The sequence below is a fragment of the Danio rerio genome, chromosome 17 (assembly GCF_049306965.1).
Source record: "Danio rerio strain Tuebingen ecotype United States chromosome 17, GRCz12tu, whole genome shotgun sequence".
In the NCBI taxonomy this organism is placed as follows: Eukaryota; Metazoa; Chordata; class Actinopteri; order Cypriniformes; family Danionidae; genus Danio; species Danio rerio.
The window spans coordinates 25,453,724-25,474,274 of record NC_133192.1 but is presented as its reverse complement, the minus strand read 5'-3'; the positions used below and the strand labels follow the sequence as shown (position 1 = coordinate 25,474,274).

At 36.2% G+C, this 20,551-nt stretch overlaps 1 protein-coding gene across 9 annotated transcripts in view; it reads right to left on the bottom strand.

The window, feature by feature from the left end:
• ehbp1 (EH domain binding protein 1) overlaps positions 1–15,037 on the bottom strand; it is a 196,208-nt gene extending 181,171 nt beyond the window's left edge. For all 9 annotated transcript variants that reach the window (XR_012393389.1, XM_005158531.6, XM_001919697.9 and 6 more), the window contains exons 1-2: positions 14,684–15,037; positions 12,744–13,211 (exon numbers count right to left, since the gene is read on the bottom strand). Coding sequence is in view for 8 of the 9 variants with exons in the window: in XM_005158531.6 (XP_005158588.2) it covers positions 12,744–12,847 (104 nt within the window). In the remaining variant the exon portion in view is untranslated. The remainder of the gene's footprint in view (positions 1–12,743; positions 13,212–14,683) is intronic.
• Between the last annotated feature and the right edge of the window lie 5,514 nt (positions 15,038–20,551).

Here is a 20,551-nt window from a genome sequence, read left to right as displayed (position 1 = left end):
GACTACGTTACTCCCTCCACAGGGAAAGGGAGGAAAAGGAAGGGATGAGACGCCACGAGAGGAGGAGTGGACAGACTGAACCACATCCTGATTTAATAATAATACAGATGAAGGAAAAGCCTTCCGCAACCATCACCAGGCTATAAACAGCTCCATCAGTAAAAAGGGAAGAATACGTGTGACAAAAACACACAGTGATGCTGTCAATCAGAAAACCCCCATCTGAACATCTGAGTTAAGAAGGAGAGAAAAACAAAGAGAAAGCAGCAAGTGGAACAGAGTGATATTAAGATTAACACACTAAAGAGCTTGAAACAGGAGATCAGGAACACACAATACAGTTCTGCCACACAATACCACTGAGAGAGAGAGAGAGATTCAGACGAGAAGCTTATTGATTCGGCTATCCAGGCCTGTTTTTAAATTATTAAGTAGAATACAGTGAGAGAGTGAAAGAAAACATATCAGACTTGAAATGCTCGTGGCTCATGTGTAAAGAAAAGCCGTCTGCTTGAAAGAAACATTCATTACATTTTGTAAGAAAATATTTTCAGGTGATTACATTGCCATTAAAGGGTCACAAAACACCAAAACACCTTTTTATGAGCTGATGACAGTCATATATGTGTCCCACACTGCTAAAAACACTATTAGGACACATATATTTCACAAAAAAGTGAAAATTGGTTGTTTTTACATTATTTAGAGCAAATTTGTTCTTCCGGTTTTAAACTAATTTTCGAAGCTGCGTTATGCCAATTAGATCCTTGCGTTTAAACCAGCGTGTAGACTGTATGCCAAAACAAGTGGAAGAGGAAGAATTGTTTGGAGATATGGGTCGTCAGTGTTGCTTTTATAAATTTGCTGCAACAAAGGTTTTGTTTTCATTTCCAGTTATGAGAGCTCAGCTGAGCTCAAGTGTAGATTACATTTTTTACCCGAGAGCTTTTCTCATCTGGAAATGGTGAAATCCGAATTTGCTGCTCGTCTCCTTTTAAAAAATATGTGCCTCCAGTTGGTGTTGATTGTCTTGTCTCTACAGATTTGGTAAGTAAGCGATCAGTGGTCTTCGTTTGTTTATTCAGATGGCAAAGTTAGTTTGTTTGGTCAGCAGTACTCTTTCAGCGTTTAAAGACAGACCTTAGTCAAAATGATTTCTAAGTTACTAAAGTACTAAAGAGATTGTGTTGGAATTAGGAACAGTGAGCTGCTCTGTCATAAATATGCAGTATTTATGAAATAAATTTCTCAGATTTAAAAAATATCACACTCATTTAAATTAACTTATTTAAAAAGTGTGTAATTTCATCTAAAAGTAGCAATGTGTTTGCCTGAAGTCCCTTATGACAGAGTTTCTGATCTTACACACAGACAGACTTCTCTTCCCACAATTTCGTAATGGAAATATCCCCTTAACTTTACAAACCTGTAAAAAACCTCTTTTTATTGAAGTCATTATGAAAAACTGCAATCAGTGCTGTAATCATTCAATGAGCAAGAACGGAGTGAGAAAAAAAAGATTCTTGCCAATAAAAGAGAAATGGGTCTACACCAATAAACATTTTTACCAAAATCATCATTTTTAAAATCATCACATTTCAAAACCCCTTTATTAATAACTCTGCTGACACAACATTACTTGCTCCATTACTTTTAGGCATAGATTTTTCAACAGCACACTGAACAAGTCATCAAAATTTTAACACACTCTAAACTGTTTTTTTTCACACTCTACAAGTTTGGTTAGATTGAAACAAACTCTGGTGCAACTCGACTCTGTTAGTGCAGTTCATGTAGATAAGTGTGAACAAAAGTTATGCTGTCCATTACATTATAGACCAGGGATGCCTAAACTGTTTCTAATGAAGAGCCAAAAACTAAACTTAACTGAGGCCTGTGGGCCTTTTCTCTTTAAAGTTTCCATAAGTAATCTCCTAATTCATTTCTAATATTAAAAAATATGTAGAAAACATTACTTTTAATTATAACAAATGCAGTGCATTTAAAAACTGTTTAACAAAGTTAGTACAGCAAAAACAAACAAAATCGCATTTTACACTATGGAGTTCAATGCTGAATACACAAAACTGCACCTGCCTTTGATTTAATTTGCTTGCTGATCTTTTGTGCTTCGCCTGACAGTATTTACATTTTTTTTAATGTGATGAATTTACAAAAATAAAGAAATTATAAAACAAACTAATAAAAGGTTACATTACATTCGAAATAACAATATTTTTTAAAGATATTCGACCCAACCACCAACCCATTATTCTGTTTTCAGATGGGATGGTGGGCCAAAATTAAAGGTTAGAATGGGTCAACTTCGGCCCCTGAGCCCTAGTTTGAGCATCTCTGTTATAGACCGTGCATCAGAATTCCTACTTTATTCCAGCAAATCGTTGTGCGAGATGGAGAACCTTTGACATGATTAGGCCTGTCGCGATAGTCAATATATACGGACTTATTGCACAATATATGAAAATGAGGGCAGTTAGTTTTGGAGCCACGCAATATAGTCTATTTTATATAAAGGAATTTAAGATGATGATGATGATGATGATGATTAGGCCACATAATATAACAAGCCAAGTTTTTTGTCAAATGCACTGCATTCTGCTTTCTGTCGAAGGCCTATGCAGTATCTCCATACACGCTGTGCGCGCACACACACAGACAGTGTGCGAGAGAGAGAGAGAGAATAGTGGAGAAGGTAAAACATGAACCCACTGATTCATGTTTAGGAACAACAGTCAGTTAGGATAAACAAGTCGCGATAGACTTTATTTCAAAGTCATAGTTTTCTGCTATGATGTGGCAACATTTTGGCTTTAAGCCAAATGAAAACAGAGAGCCGGTTAATGCGAACGAGCTGATATGTTGAATTTGTTTCAGAACAGTGGCAATGAAAAAAGGCAACACAACTAACTTTAAACCACACCTAAAACATTACCACTGTGCCCTTTTTTCAACATGGGAACAACAACTGCAGATGGTACTGCGGGGTCTTCCAGACAGTTTACTGAAATGGATGCGTTTACCTGGCAGTGCAAATATAAATGTGACAGAGCGAAATAGCACACATTCTCAGACAGTTATCATTTAGCTAAAGAGATGCAGCCATTAAACACGCTCAAAAAAACTGCATTTAAAAAAACTGCTGCAAACCTTCAACAAACAGTCCTGTCTCGGAATCTGCCTGATTATTTAAAAGAAAGTCTACTTTTCACGTATACTTTTTTGTTTACATTTACTATTTATTATTACTTATTTGTTTTAAGATATTTTCAAATGTCTAAATTATGGATGCACTGATCCCGATACTTAGATCAGATATCAGTTCGATACTGCATATTTTTGCTGGATCTGGTATCGGCCAGCTGGTACTGATCCAACTTTGATCTTGTGCATATGCTATATTCGGTGTAATTTATAAGCCAACAAAGACATGAAAGTAGCCTATTATAAGGCACTAGAAAGTTGTCATGTATAGGCCTACTATATCCCAAATGTTCTGAAGCCATTGGATAGTTTAATATGAAGTACAGTTGAATAGTCAAGTGCTTAAATTTATGTTGAATTCAGCGCTTCCCTCCGCTGCGCCTGTTAATCATTCTCTATTTATTCACGATTTAAACTGCGTGTCGCATTTGTTTATGACAACACGAAAAATTTTCTCCAAAAGTGTTTGATCCTATTAGTTTAAATAATCAGTGGAGAATTGCATTTAGATTTGCATTAAATGGCTTCATTTTGACCTGCAAGGAACAAACTTGCAGGAAAATATCAGGCTTTGCTTAAAGGCTGATTATTTTACCAACGATTAGGATCAATAGTGGTAATCTTTTACAGATGTCAAAGAAAAATCTTAATATTAAAAAAGGGCACGGCTAGTTTACAGCAAGCTTCATGTTTGTAGTTAGATTGTGTCATCTGTCATATACAGTAGGCCTATAGGTCTGTTATTTTTACTAAAGATATATTATTTGAGTTTATCACCAGAACTATAGAAACTGTATAATGCTTAAAAAACTAAACAAAAAAAGGCACAGTATCAAGATCAGATCTGTATCGATCGATACTCAGAATTTTGGTATCAAGATCAGATTGGTTCCAAAAAATGGTATCGGTGCATTCTTAGTCTAAATATTCTTAAAAATAAAATGTTCTTTGAAACAGTAAACCCGAATTATTACAGTATTATGTTGTTAAAATGCATTATTTACTATTAGTAATACAAGTTATAAAAGTGGCAATAATACCGTTTATCGCAATTAATTTGGGTGCAATATATCGCCCAACAAAAAATAGATATCGTGACAGCACTAGACATGATGCGAAATATTTTACAGAAATTACTAGACATCCAAAACAATGATGTCAGATTACTTTTTTGGTTTTTTATCTTTTGATTGGTTATATAAATTGTAGGTGCAAAACCAAGCCAGGTTGAAAACATTTTTCTAGTTTGGTTAGGACCAAAAGCACTCTTAAATCTCCACATTAACATAACACAGACATGCCTATAAGTTGATTCATGTCTACATTCATGCCTAGATTTAGCTGATTAAAAAGAAAGTATAACAATTTTGTGATTCAAGAAACCTGATTAACACAGACTAAGTGGAAAATAAAATAGCACAAAAATGTAGAACATGATCCTGCATATACTGCAAGCTGTGCACGATCACTGAAGTCTACAATACTAATGGTTTCCTTCAAGCCATTTCAAGTTGCTGAAAATCTCCTCTTATCTGGTCTTGCTAGCAAGAAAAGTCTTTAATTTGAGATGGTACACAAACATAACATACACACCCAGTGTCATGAGGCCCATGAAAGAGCTTAGACTAAACTTACTCAAACATGCATAAAGCCAAGATCCCTACATTATGAGGCCTGACTGCATTCAGATGACGTGATTCCAAACCCAAATGCACAGAGCGAAAGAGAAATACAGATCTGCCGTCTGTGAGGTTCATTGATCAATGAAAGCTAAGCTATACATCATGACTCCCCTCTGACTCCCTGATCTCTTACATGACCTTATTAAACCTTCAGTCGGCAGCATGAGTAATCACACACTTATACACACACAGACACACACAGATCAGCATCTTGACAGGCTCCTACACAACATCAGTCATTTCCTCACACATAAAGCAAAGGCCAGGGGACTGATGAAAAAAAACTTACAGAGATGTGCCAATCAAATGATTGAATGAACATTCTGGATCAATGCAATTAGGCTGTCAAATACATCAGAGGAATAATGTATCAAACATCCGCAGATCATTTACATTTACAATCAAAGCACATGTTAAAATGTTAAGTACCTCAGTTGATAGCTGTTTTCATCCACAGATGCAAAAAAAGACTAAATATTGCATGAAACATTTGCAAATAAACCATCCAATGAGTCAAAGAGAACAAAATAATTACTTCCTGATAAACTGGCATCTAAAATCAAAAAGAAAAACTACATTTGCTGTGCTAGGAAAAGAGAGCAGAGAGAATCTGCCAAGTATGAGCATCCATTCACATGAGAAATGACAAATGAGGGTCTGTTTCCTTCACACCGAGTGACTAAATTCAGAGTGACATGGAGTGAGGCATCTGTGTGCATTGTGGACTAGAGAGTGATGGATTGTGGCAGACAGCAATGAGAGCATTAAATTGGCATTTTTTCAGACCAATTTTAGGGCTCTTGGCCCCATAAAAGATGCAATATATAAATAAATAGAATTCCATTATTTATGTATTAAAATTCAATAAGACTGACAACAAATATTTTATGCAATGAAATCGCAAAAAGTGTCACCACAACATAAAATACTGATTGTAGATTGATTTTTCAGGTTTCACATTTCATGCTAAATATAGGTATTTGAGAATGTAAAATGTCTGCAAAGTATCAAAGCTCAAACTAATTGATTAATTGATTATTTTATTATTATCAAGTCAAATTTAGTAGCTAATAAACAAAGGCAGAAATACACAAAATATGAAATAACATAACAAAAAAGGTTGCTTCTTAAATACAAATAAGAAATTATTAAATGCACAAAAAAGCAGATGAATACTGTCTGAATAATCGAAATTGCATGATTATTGTTTGATTATAATCACTGCATTCTGATGGTGCTATCGTATTATTTTGTAGTGTACTATTGTATTGTATAATTCAGTTTCTTTTTTGCTTAGCCCCTTTATTAATCTGGGGTCACCACAGCAGAATGAACCGCTAAATTATCCAGCACATGTTCTACGCAGCCTACAATCTTTGTCAGCTGCCTGCTAGCCACACCCACTGATTTACATATCATGGTATACACAGAATAAAAGAAATCTTGAAATTTTATTCCACAGTAACGATATAGTAGTGGTTATATAGCCCAGGACTACAAACATTAAAACAATCATAAATCCAGGGGTAAATGGAGTAATTTCCATGTAGCACAGACCTTCCAGAAAACTCTCCTCAGGATTCACAAAATGCCTCATAAGCATCAGATTTGATAGTTAAACATGACAGTGCTCTAAAGAACATGAAAATCCATTGTTAACACAGTGCTTTCCTGAGCTGCTCTGGTTACAATGATTTGAAATCCACAGCAATTACTTATTACGAACATCGCATTTTGAAGATACTTTCTGAATATAAAAATGCAGCGACCAGTAAATACTACAGGCTTGAAAAACAGGAAAAAAGCAACAGTGTTAAGTGTGATTTGGTTTACCCAAATTTGATGTTACTAAACCTCAGCTACAAAATAAAACTTGATAATTAACAATAAAATATTATTAATCCAGTGCATAAAAAATCAGTAATCACCAGTATGCCAAAAAGAACACAGGGGTTGCGCAGCATTTACATCTAGCAGGAAGCAGGTACCTCTTTCCCTCATACCAACTGATATCTGGAAAATGAAAACACTTGTATGAATCTGAAAAGTTTTGGCGTAACAACTTTATAAATGATTTACATTAAAAAAATAATAATTCTGCTTGTTTAACAAATGAAGCCCATTGTGAGAATGGAGGTGATTTTGCAAGGAAAAAACATGACAGACCAAAGCCATCAAACCGTCCTTGCCAAGAAATAGAGGAGAAATTAAAAATTTCCAAAAATGAAAAAGAAAATGGATGAACAAGCACAACAAAACTGTAAAAGAAAAATCCACTTCTACTGACAGCATGTATATTCAGCATGCGCTCTATTTAGCTAAATTTCTTTTCCCAGAAGCACATGACACAGAACAGATGTCCTGTGCTGTTTTTTTTATTCACTCTGATAAGTAACATATAATCAAAGCCCAATTTAGCACCCTGAATCACAACAGTGCTGAAGGCTGATGAACCTTGTGCCTAAGGACAGGAGAGCCAATGGAGTTATATCACACCAAAACAGAGGTAAAAAAAATCCAGTATCGCAGTATTGTGACTACTACTCTAAAATAAGATAGTTTTAAATGTTTGGGTAAAATAAATAAATACACAAAATTTCCTATTGAGAAAAAAACTCCACTGTTCGGGTCCATGAAATGCTTGTCATACTGTACATGTAGGTGATAAGCAATTTGTTTGATGATCAGTAGCTTTTGTATCAATGGTCCTTGACAACTATGGGGATTTTAACAACATGTTTAAAAAATTCATACAAATACCTTAGGTAAAAAATTGCAGCTTTAAAACTGGACTTTTCCAAAACAAGTTAAACCTTAAAACTGGTTATAGTCGCATCCTACTTTGCTGTTAGTATGTAAAAGTATTTCACACCCCAAGCCACAATCCCTGTCTTTCTCTTCCATCCTCTCCTCTTATTCTCCACCTCTCCAAAAAGAGCAACGTAAAAAGGTGCAGTTATTTTGGGTTTGAGTTTTTTTAAAGCATTTTAAAGACTAAAATTCAAACTATGGAGATTGCTGTAGCTCATGATGTCATTTTGTATATATACCATAACTGCAAAATCATTACAGGCTCAGAGTCAACATGCTCCTGGGTCAAATATAATTCACCAATAAAGATGAGATTCTTGGCAGTCCTGATATGCATAATGCTGGGCTTAAAGATAAGTGAAATCCCACATGAAGCATGCTGGGATTTTAAAGGTTTGAGTTGAGGTTTGGCCGCCGTAGCACTTTGAAGGATTTCCCTTCCTCATTCCAGTCAGACTGACCTGTGGCACTGAGCCTGAAAGCAAAAGCAGCTGTCAAGCCCAGGCCAACAATTTAAAGCAGCTACATTTCACAGCTGCAATACTGGACAGGAGGGGTTTCTTTTGATACCAAAATCTTTTTGTAAAGCAACCGCATACCAAAAGTATGGTCTTATAATTTTTGTGATAAAGAAAATGGGAACAGAATAATTAAATCCATTCATAAATCTAGAATAAAATTAGTCTGGAGTCATGGAAAATCCAAATCTGGAAATTTAAAATATCATAAAATTGGGCAAACTTGGATGAATAAATCAAAGTAAGCTTGCTCACTAGTGTGTTTGAAAATTAAACCACTTCATGGTTTATTTTAGTCATTAAAATGCAGCCCAAACAATGATAAACAGGGGAAACATTGAAATGAATAGTGTCTGGAAAAAAATTAGCTTGTCAAAATTAAAACTATATTTTAGAAGTATAAATGAAATCAAAAGAGGCTCTATATTTTTATGTATTAAGACTCTTTCATAGAAAGTGAAAAATACATGCAATAGCATAGTAGCTACAATACTTCCAAAAACAATCATAAGCCAAAAATTTTTTTTAAATAGTACAAGTTATTAAAAAGTATCTTTTTTTTCTGCCTATTAGTTAAGATTGATGTTTGCATATCCAGTGTTGCGCAAGCTTAAATTTAAGTCAGTCTTAGTGATCAGTAAAACTGTCAATGAATCATATGAGGCATAATTGTTCAGTTCAGTTATTTACTGCAATTAATGTGCTGTACTAAACAGAAACAAATTATAGAATATTACAACAACAAAAAATGTAAAACTAGATGTTAAACATTTTAAAATACTATAGTAATTTATAGAGAAATATTTAGGAATTAGCATTATATTTTATATATATTTACAACTCTTCATTAATGAACTACACTACATAATGTAGCATCATTAACTATCATGAACTATCAGTAATAATTACCATAGTAAACTTAGACTTTACTAGAGTAAACTTATATATTATATACTTATATATATATATATATATATATATATATATATATATATATATATATATATATATACACACACACGAGCCTCGGCTCAGTTGGCGTTTCTGTTTGGAGTTTGCATGTTCTCCCTGCGTTTGTGTGGTTTTCCTTCAGGTGCTCCGGTTTCCCCCACAGTCCAAAGACATGCGGCACAGGTGAATTGGGTAGGCTAAATTGTCCATAGTGTATAAGTGTGTGTGTGTGTGTGTGTGTGTGTGTGTGTGTGTGTGTGTGTGTGTGTGTGTGTGTGTGTGTGTGTGTGTGTGTGTGTGTGTGTGTGAGAGTGAATGTGTGTGTGGATGTTTCCCAGAGATGGGTTGCAGCTGGAAGGGCATCCGCTGTGGAAAAACTTGCTGGATAAGTTGGCGGTTCATTCTGCTGTGGCCACCCCGGATTTTTGTGATTTTGTTTTTTTTCTTTTTTTATAGAAAAGTACAAGTACCAGAACAAATTAATTTGAGTACTTCACTATTGTGTAGTTCAAAAACATTATAGTACTTACTATGAATTACAAAAGTATTTTTGAGCACAGCATCAGAATTAACATTATTGCATCTCAACATATAAACGTACTTCTCGAGGTATGGTCATGAAGAATCCGGCTTCAGAAATAACTCAGTCATCTTTCCATCAAGCTAATTTCTTGTGTTAGCAATGTCACACCAACCAGAGCGAGAGGTGGCCCTAACACACCAAAATGTTTGTTGTCCAACACAGAAAATCAGGAAAAAAAAAATTGTAATTCTCGCCATCATTTGTTTTTACTTTCATCAGCTAGACACCAGCCTCACAGCTCCATGAATGTCGGTGCAGTCACTTAATCTCCGATCGGTAAATGTAGCTTGTGTGAATGCTACTATGTACTTGATTAAAAAATAGCTTTACTACTGAAAAGCTATTTGATTTAGAAAGTATAGTGACAATACTGAGAAATCTAGTTAAGCTAGTAGTGCCACTACTTGTAGCAACGCTACTGCCAAACAATGTCTTACAATTATATGATTACAAAATGGCTTCTGGCAAATCAGACTTTACAACCCATAGAATTTTTAAAAAATTCAATTAATAAAAAAAATCTCTCCTTCTAAGTTAAACAGAGGAAAATTATTTACATGGGTTAGGAACATGTAGATGTTTTCATTTTTGGGTGAACAATCCCTTTAAAATGGTCAACACCATTTTATGCATTACTGCTGCAATTCTCCACAGTAATAAAACACCGCTGTGTCGCCCTATAGAGGCGTGGGAATTGTCAGGATTACACAACAGAGCTTCAACTAATAAACATTTGATGTTGCCAAGGGACAAGAGAACTGCAAAGGCCAACATTCTAGAAGGCACTGAATCAACAGGCGGGGATACCCAAGCAGGCCATGGCGTGTCCCGTATCCTAGCAACATGTTCTGGAGCCCTGCACTAGGTGGTGGTTGAGGCTTAACTGGATGCTTCCTCTGCAGTAGCAGAGCTCTTGAGATTGGCTTGTCACCACCAAATGGACATCAGATATCAATGATTGAAAGATATGATGTCAATACAATAGTACTGTTTCCAACCAAATTTGCAACTTTGTGTACGAATCGTAAACTTTAGATCAAGTTAAATCCATTGTGCTCGGGAAAATGAAAAAGAATGTACTGCACTGTCACAGTGCTTTTTCATTATGTTATATACTCTGCAACATTATCCATAACAGGAGCAGAAATTTAAAGTTTAAAATAAAAATGATCTCTTTATTTAGTCAATTGGTGAATCACACATCCAGTCATTCCTCCAACACACTAATTTTCTTCACCACTGAATTCCAGAACAAATACTTGTGGGTTTTTTCTACATAAAAAGTGTAGAAATTGAGTTTTTACTCAAGCCTGGAGAGCTTAAGTAAACTTCAGGCCAAATGTGGGAAACCTTGTATCAGAACAATAGCACACGGGACAGACAAACCACAGAGATCATGTAGCCATCACTCACACTCACACTCACACTCACACTCACACTCACACTCACACTCACACTCACACACACACACACACTCACACACACACTCACACACACACTCACACACACACTCACACACACACTCACACTCACACACACACACACACACACACACACACACACACACACACACACACGAACAGCAGAGGCACAAACATCTTCCCATAAAAACGCATTTGAGCTTCTTGTCAGAAAGTGAATAATGCTCTTTCATCAGCACTGACTCTGCATTGGTCCACACATCACTATGCTGACAACAGTATGTGAATCCAAAACACACATACAAGGGGCAAAAGGAATGTTTTCTGGTCTTAAACTTGATTAAGAAATACTGTTTTCCACAGAAAGACATTTTGTTCCCAGTCAGTGCCCTTAGCAATCCACATTAGCGCGTTTCTACCATACCATTATCTGACACATTCACATCTGAAACACCTCAGGGGTGTGTTTTCGTCAAACCCGAGAGTAAAACACTCAATTAGACACATGCCTCCAGGACCCAGAAACAATCCTGCTGCACCTGAACTCTTCAGACTTGAGTTGAGTAAATACGAGTTATGATTCCCTTGTGGAGAAACCGAATGTGTTGCCAACTGCCAAAACTGCATGAACTAAACCGGGAGAGGCTAGAAACCGCCAACAGTCCAGAAGCAACATTCTCAAAAAAACCTGAGAAATTTAGCAGAACTGCTCCATGCTTGACCTCTGATACAGAACAATCCACAACCTGACCTTAACCTCTTAGGAGCATTCCTAAGAAGACATGCAGCAAGAACATAACCAAATAATCTAGACTAAGACAATTTTTATTCATTTTTTGTTATATGTGTTATGAGTCCAAGACAGAAAAAAGGTGTAGGTCAAATGTTCACCAATATATAAAATATATACATATTTTTTTAAATGGCACTAAAATTAGTATAACACATTAGTAAAGTATTAAAAATAGCTTAAAGAACATGTATCAAATAAAAAATATATTCAAATAAAGCTGTTAATCATAATTATATTAACATAATAAATAAACTTAAAAAAAACAATTGGAATAATTGTAATAAATAGAATAGAAATAAATAACTAAAGTTTAATTACATACACACCTAAAGATATAAACAAATACAGTGCTAGAATACTGTAGAAGAAAAAAATGTAAAAAAGAAAATTATTAAAATGAATATATCCTCCATATTACCACGCAAAAACATTTACAAAACTTATTAGGCTAAAAAACATGTTTACAGTCTCATCTGATCCCATTTGAGTAACATCTTGTCTGACAACTCCTCATGCAAATCAATTCCTAAACAGTCAGAGATGAGAGAAAGTAAACAAAAAGATGTGTAAAAGTATAGCTGTAAATTGTCTCTCCCTACACACAGAAACGCCTGAGGGAACAGATAAATCATCGCAGTTAGATACGTCACAGGCCAACTCAGCATTCCAGAAGCCGGTGCTCACACACACACACACACACACACAAGCTAGGCTGAAAATGAGTAGCGGCACGCGCAAGACATGCAAGCAGTGACAACTCACCATTTCTTTGTGCATTCCACCATGAGTTCCTGGTAGGAGGCGACAAACTGGAATTTGGAAGCATGTTTCCCAACACGCTGCAGTCTCTTCCACACCGAAGCCATGGTTTTTCCTATTTAAAGAGCTGACAGTTTGTTTAAAAACACTGTCGTATTCTCTGACGCCACCTCCTCACAAATCCTTTTCCTGGAAAAGTTCTCAAAAGTATCCCTCCAAAATTGCCTTGTGTGCATTCATTGATTTTTAAGGGGTTTTAAATCAGGTAAAGAAAAAGAAAAAAACACCTAGATCCCTTGCTATCAAAACATTAGCATGGATGATCTCAGATCAGCATGATGGCATGACTTGTTAAATCCGCCGGAGTGACTGACAGCACTCACAGAGCTCATTCCGTACAGCAAATCCCTCAAAATAAACACAAGGAGTGCATGGTAATCCAATATTCCTCATTTCCATGTGTCAATAAACCTACAGAGACAAAGAGGGAGCCGGTTAGATCTGAATGATAAAGCTTGTTACTAAAAAATTATATCCATTAATTCAACAGTCGAGATTTAATTTTACTTTTCTGCGTTCAAACACTAATAGTCTTTAAAATCCTACATTTAAGCAGTGATTCATAGCAGCAACAGAATATCCTTATCAGGTATCAGTGAATAGCAATGGAAAGCGATGATATCAAGAGACATTTGAGAGACTTGTTTAGCTGTGCCACCAAATTTCATAACACCAGCAGAATGCAGGCAGATTAGATCTGCTGGACCAGTTGCAATTATTTCAAAGACATGCAAGCATTTCTGAAACATCAAAAATATTTTTGTTGTTATTACCCACCCCTGCACAATATATATTATCTATGCATCTACATCATGTGTGATGTCAAGGAGGATCATAGATGACTGCTGATTTGTAGATTAATTATTAAGGTTTCATCATAAAAATATTATCATCTGCCCATTTTAAATATCCACAGTATTACGGTGTAATTTCCACATGAGTTTTAAATTAAAAAAGCACAGTAAACAATAATGTTTCCAGCTTTCCAACTGTATTTAATTTATAGAGTGAAGACCAGTCAGTGTTACTGTTATACTTGATTATTGCATTTCAGAACCTGAATATCTAAACCCTATTTGTTGAAAAATTAATAAGAAAAATGTTTTCAAAAGCAAGGCTGATGGATAAAGTAACAGTTGCATAACACCAATCAAACTAGTTACCATTTTCACAGTAATGCTCTGCTCTAGCCAAAGAGTGACACAATACACGAGTTTGATAAATAGTGTTTTACCAGCATTGAAACAAAAGCTAAGAAACACCTTAGGCTGTTATATTATCAATGTAGAAGAAGGTAACTAAATATTACTCTGCTATTCCCTTTATTTACAATGACAACAAGAAAAATCACAGTTGTGACAATTTTCAGTACAAGTCCACTTTTACTCACGTGTTACTGCCTGAATGTCAATTAGGCTACAATTAGATTATCTGTAGTGTTTGTTTGTTTCATGCAGTCAAACTACTATAAATAAACCTGAAATCAAGCAATATTATTAATTTAAGATTCAATAGGAGCTAAAAGTAGTAATGACCATCTTTAAATTATCATTTAAATTATGCTCACAACTGTTGCTGTTCAAGCATACAGTTCTATCAACACAAGACTGCTGCTGAAGGCGTCTGTAGACAACTCTCCTCCTCATCCACAACTGCTACACTGTCAGTGCTGTCAAACTGACCTCTTCATCAGCCACTTCAAGGTATTTGCTCTCAGGTTACTGGTTAAAGATCCTCTTTTAAAGTCGCAGTCTTTTTACAAACGCCGGACTAGCAATACGGTTTAAGAATTCATCCCACTAATCAATAATGAATCTCGTGCAATCACAGAGACACTTATCGTGATATTTTCCTAAACATCTCGGCCGCATTCCTGCACTCACCCGGTCAATAATGAAGCAGCAGCAGTAGCGGCTGAACGCGCCCGTTGCGGCGGGAGGCGCGTGGCTGCATTCAGCCGCTAGCGAGCTAAAGAGCCGCTCCGGATGGATATCCCCATAGAGCTCCGTTAGCAGACTAGGCTAACCTTAGCCAGACAGGCTATCCCAGGGCAAAGAGCGCCAGCTAAACCGAAATCCTTAGGGCTCTCCGGCGTATACCGGCGACGACCGCACTGAGGAGTTTGAAGGCAAGCAGCAGCGGCGGTTCTCCCGGTCGAGAGGAGGAAATTCCTGCGCTGTTTTCTTATCCACACACAAACTCAGCGTATCAAGACTCCATCATTTTCCTCCCCAATCCCACATTCAGTCAAACATCTGTGCTGAGTCTCCGAGAAACGCCCCCACGCGCCCCTCATTGGCTGCCGAGCCGTATATATTTACATATTCATGACAGTTCTTAACGCTTTTGTTTCCAATGCTCGCTCCTATTGGTCGACAGAGACATCTTTCAGAGATCTTTAACCCGCCCGTGTGTGTGAGTGAGCAAGCATACTGAGCTGACTAGCAGCAGAAGTAATGTAAACCCTCTCCTCCTGTGAAATAAAGAGGAAAACTAAATGAGGGGATATGTTTGGGATTTGTATAATGAAATCAAGGGATTTGAATAATGAAAAAAAAAAAAAAAATATATATATATATATATATATATATATATATATATATATATATATATATATATCAGGGCTCGAAATTGCGACCATTTTGGTCGCATATGCGCCCGAAAATTAATCTATGCGACCTCATAATATATTTGGGCGCATTAGTGCGACTGCAGATAATGGTTGTAGTGCGACCTGTTTTGTTTTTTTCTAAAAACGTGCTGAATCGCTCTTCCCTGCCTCTATATTGGTTCATATTAGCTGTCATTCACTCAAGGTATTGCGCTGTCAGATGACAGGGAAGGAGCTTTTATGACCACAGGAAATGCAAACGGCTGAAGAGTAAAAACTTAAAGCTCACAAGTTTGAAAACCCCACCTAAAGTTGAGGCGCAGATGAAAGCGATCATGACACGTCACGTGGTGAATAATGATCCGCCAGCTGTGATCAATCGAGTACGCGCTTCTTGGAGAAGGTGCCCGAATCTCCATGTGTCGCTTTCACTGCGTGTTCAGCGCAAATGTCCGCTGAAAGTCAAATCTAATACTGTACATATCATCGCCAAAGAAGCTCGCCTTTACTAAGTTTACACTGAAACTGCGGCTCATAACAAAGACCGGATTTGCGCCGATGGTTAGCGCAAGAATCTTGCGCTGCCTACTTATTAATTGGGTTGGCTGACTCGCCTGCTTTTCCACAAACACAGAAAAATGAAGATCATCTCAGACTGAACCTTTAAATTGACACAAACTGAAACCAAAACTTTAAAAGAGTGATAGAAGCGAGACTTTACTTTCTTTCTTTTGTCTATTCTTTTTTAAGGTATATATTATTTTTTTATTTATTTACTGATGACTGCTTTGCAGCTTTCATCATTGAATTGAATGATTTATTATAATCTTTTGTTTGTTTTGTAGCAGAAATATTATTTATTAAATTGACATGCATATAAAAACAGCAGTACAAAATTAATATTTCTTACTGCAATGCTTCATTTTTGTTTGATGCAAACTATACAATTATTTTTCATAAAGTAACAGACTTTTAATAGCAGATAACCTACATTCATGCACATTCAAGGCAGTATCATAATGAGAAATGGAATTCATTGTTACTATTATTGTCATTTTCATCATCATTAATATTCTATGGCCTAATCATTAGACATTCATTTTGGAATTATTGCACACAAATATCAATGTCTTCGCAGCATTAGTTAGATAGTTGTTTCTGGTTTTTGTTAGTCCTATTAATGTTGTTTTAAAATACAATAAATCCCTTAAAAAACAATTTGCAGCGGTGCTCATTCATTTTTGGTGGGTGCTCCTAAATTTTTTCTGGTGCTCCTAAAAATTTTTTGGTGCTCCTAAATATTTGAAGTTGGGAGCACCGGTGCTACCAAGTAAAAAAGTTAATTTCGAGCCCTGTATATATATATATATATATATATATATATATATATATATATATATATATATATATATATATAAATATATATATATATATATATATATATATATATATATATATATTTTTTTTTTTTTAGTTTTAAGCAAAAGCCCGGACCAATTGAAACATTTTAGCAATATCTTAATATAAAAATAAACGTATTATAATTTTATTTTTGTGTTTTTACACTTTTATGTAAGAAATATGTTCATGTAATAATAATAACAACAATAATAAAAAATAATAATTAACTAATTTAATTTATAAACCTGAATAAAGTGTTCATTCACACGCTTATCAGAAAAATCTTGATGCCTGCCTTTACAGAGAGACACACCACGTGTCAAAAAATGCTTTGAAGCAGCCAACATTCTTGCAAAGACCCATATGTCTGTGAGTTTGTGGAGGGAGGAGTTCACAGATTCTTTCTGCTGTTTCTCCAGCATCTTGATACTTATCTTTGAGTGCATGAGCTGGGTTTCCTCCCTGATGAACGGATGTGTGTGTGTGTGTGTGTGTGTGTGTGTGTGTCAGAAGATGAGAAGATGTGGGCATACAGGGCAGAGGAGGGCGTGATCTCTACTCAAAAGCAGCCACAGTGTCCACAGGGAGTCGAAACATCCTGACGGCAGCGTTGTGGTGCCAAGAGCTCTTTGAAAGACAACTAATCAGACACCTTTGCCATGTGTCAGATTCAAGAAGCCTGTACATCAGATCCTGCTCTTTATGGGCTGCCAACACTTTAGGACATGTGTTAGTCAGCATTAAACCTCTCGTGCCACTGCTCTGGAGGCTCAAGAGCTGCCAACACCATCTTGTCACAGATAAGATGTTAAAACAGCTCCTCTGTGATGTAAGAAAACTGACCAGATTTTTTATAAAGGACATATTCCCATTTATTAGGATGTAAAATAGTTCTCTGTGAAGTTTCATCACAAAATAGCTAACAGATTTGTATTTTATATGAATAATATATATATGTGTGTGTGTGTGTGTGTGTGTGTGTGTGTATATATATTCCTGCTACTTTCCAGAGCAGGGTGGAGACTTTATGCACGATTCCGATTCTCTAGAAACAACAAAACAAATCTAAGGCCCTATCCACACAAACAAGGCTATTTTCAAAACCGTATTTTTTTTTCTATTCAGCCAGGTTGAAGACTTTCAGTTAAAATCTTTATTTCTATAGTGCTTTTATAATGTAGAATGCGCCAAAGCAGCTTAACATGAAAGTTCTAGTAAACTGAAACTGTCAGTCCAACTTTCAGAGTTGAAGTTCAGTTTAGTTCAGTTCAGTGTGATTTAAATTTCACTGCTGAAAGTCCAAACTCTGAAGAGCAAATCCATCGATGCGCATCTCCACAAGTCCCAAACCTAGCAAGCCAGTGGCGACAGCGGCAAGGAACAAAACTTCATCAATTGATGAAAGTGAAGGAAAAAATCCCTGAGAGAAACCAGGCTCAGTTGGGCACGACCATTTCTCCTCTGGCCAAACTTCCTGTGCAGAGCTGCAGCCTTGGTGCCAGAAGCTGGAGAACGCTGGATGTCTATCATGAAGAAACAGCGTGTGTATGAGTAGATCATCGGCGGGTGTACAGGCTTCAGGATGAATGCAGAGACTCTTCTGTCACTGGGGTCTTTCAGGAATCAATCTCAAGCTCCCCACTTGTCCATGACCACCAAAGCTTCTGCTCAGGATACGGCCTGGTCTAGGATTTTGGAGACCTCGGGATAATGAACATGAATGGTGGAACAGGAGGTTTGCAACATGGATTTGCAGCCGACAAATCTGCAGCAACTGTGTGATGCTATCATGCCAATATGGACCAAAATCTCTGAGGAAATTTTTACAGTACCTTGTTGAATCTATATCACAAAAGAATTAAGGCAGTTTTAAAGGCAAAAGGGGGTTGAACCCAGTACTAAGTAGTAGGGTGCACCTAATAAAGTGGCCGTTGAGTGTACATCAGTGGTCACCAAACTTGTTCCTGGAGGGCCGGTGTCCTGCAGATTTTAGCTCCAACCCTAATCAAACACACCTGAACAAGCTAATCAAGGTCTTACTATGTATACTTGAAACATCCAGGCAGGTGTGTTGAGGTAAGTTGGAGCTAAATCCTGCAGGGACACCGGCCCTCCAGGACCAGGATTGATGACCCCTGCTCTAGATGTTATATTGAGCAAGAGTAAATGTGAGTTAATGTGCAGATTAGGGATTGGTAATATATAATAAGATCTTCTATGTCACTAGGGGAGAAAAATCTGAACAGTGTGTTTTTTCACACGCTTGCAGAAAAAGGCTTGCCAAAACAAAGTCACTGGGTTGCCCTTTTTTTTTTTTTACCTTTTCTGGGTTAAGAAACATACCAGGGATGCAATAATACATTTTAAACACGGAAAACGTCGTATTTTTCACTATATGTCTTTTTAAAATCCTTTTATTCCCAGTTTAGTCAATGAAATGTTCAGAAAGCCAGTTTTGGTGTGAAGTGAGTCTGCAGTTTGTCTGTGTATCGACTTTACTTTCTCTCTTCCTCTGTGTGTCCCAGTGGTAATGCGAGTGTGTTTCGCTGGCAGTGAGATAAGCACACTTACTGTAAGTGAATCACTCCCTCATGCATGGGGGCACATACACACGGGCACAGTCCAGGGTGAAGACAAAGAAAGGAGAGAACACTGATGTAATGATGCTTCAGAGTCTCAGACTCCAGAAAGAGACAATGACATCACACAAGAAACTATAGACCATTATTACGCCTCATTATGAGGAATTAAATGTTCTTTACTGTTTCTCCTGTAAATAAAGGCTGCTTTTAGTTTCGTTTGTACCTTTTAAACCTCATTATAAAGAACCTAGTGTTGATGAGGTGTTCTGAGTAGCATTTTTCATTTTTTGTTTTTGAAGGCAGATGTTGAATAGAATAATCTGTTAATAACTGAGACTGAATGTTGTTTACAAACAAACAAAGGAAGCACTGAGCACAACCTCAGCATACTCATGATGGATTATTTATTAGTGTGTGCAGAAAGATGTAAACAAAGTCTGAAAAGCATGCAACATTAATTATCTACAAGTAATAAAAAGTCAGTGGTTAGACTTTGTGTGAGGTTGCATGTAAGGTTTATAAGTGAACAAAAAAATAAGAATTACAACATCTTTTTTTAAGAAAGCATCTTAATAAAAAAATATAAAATAAAATGTATTATTACTAGGGATGTCCAGATCAGGGTTTATTTTGACCTCGAGTTAGAGTCATTTGATTCAATTTTAATTACAGTCTTTTATATGAAACATAATTATTAATTATTATTATTACATAATTATTCTGTATTCCAAAATAATAATCTAAAATGATAATAATAATAACAACAACAACAACAATATTAAACTAATATTGATGATAAAAAACAAAAATGGGCAGCCATTCAATTTTATTTAAAACAATACTAATAATAATAATAATACTAATAATAATACTACTAATAATAATACTAATAAATTAATAAGTATGATAAAAAAACAGGCAGCCATTCAATTGTATTTAAACTTTATTTAGACTTTAACTCTGGCTGAAGATTAATATGATGAGTGGTGTTTTGCTGTGTGTAGATAGGTGAGAGTATGACACCACCTCCTGCGGTTTGGCACTTCAAATCACACAGTGGCCTATTGAGACCAACAAGGGTTTCCAGCGGCTCCCAAGGGCCAGCCAGGCCTGTAAGGGTCCATCCATCTATGCAGCACAGATTTCACCTCTGCAGG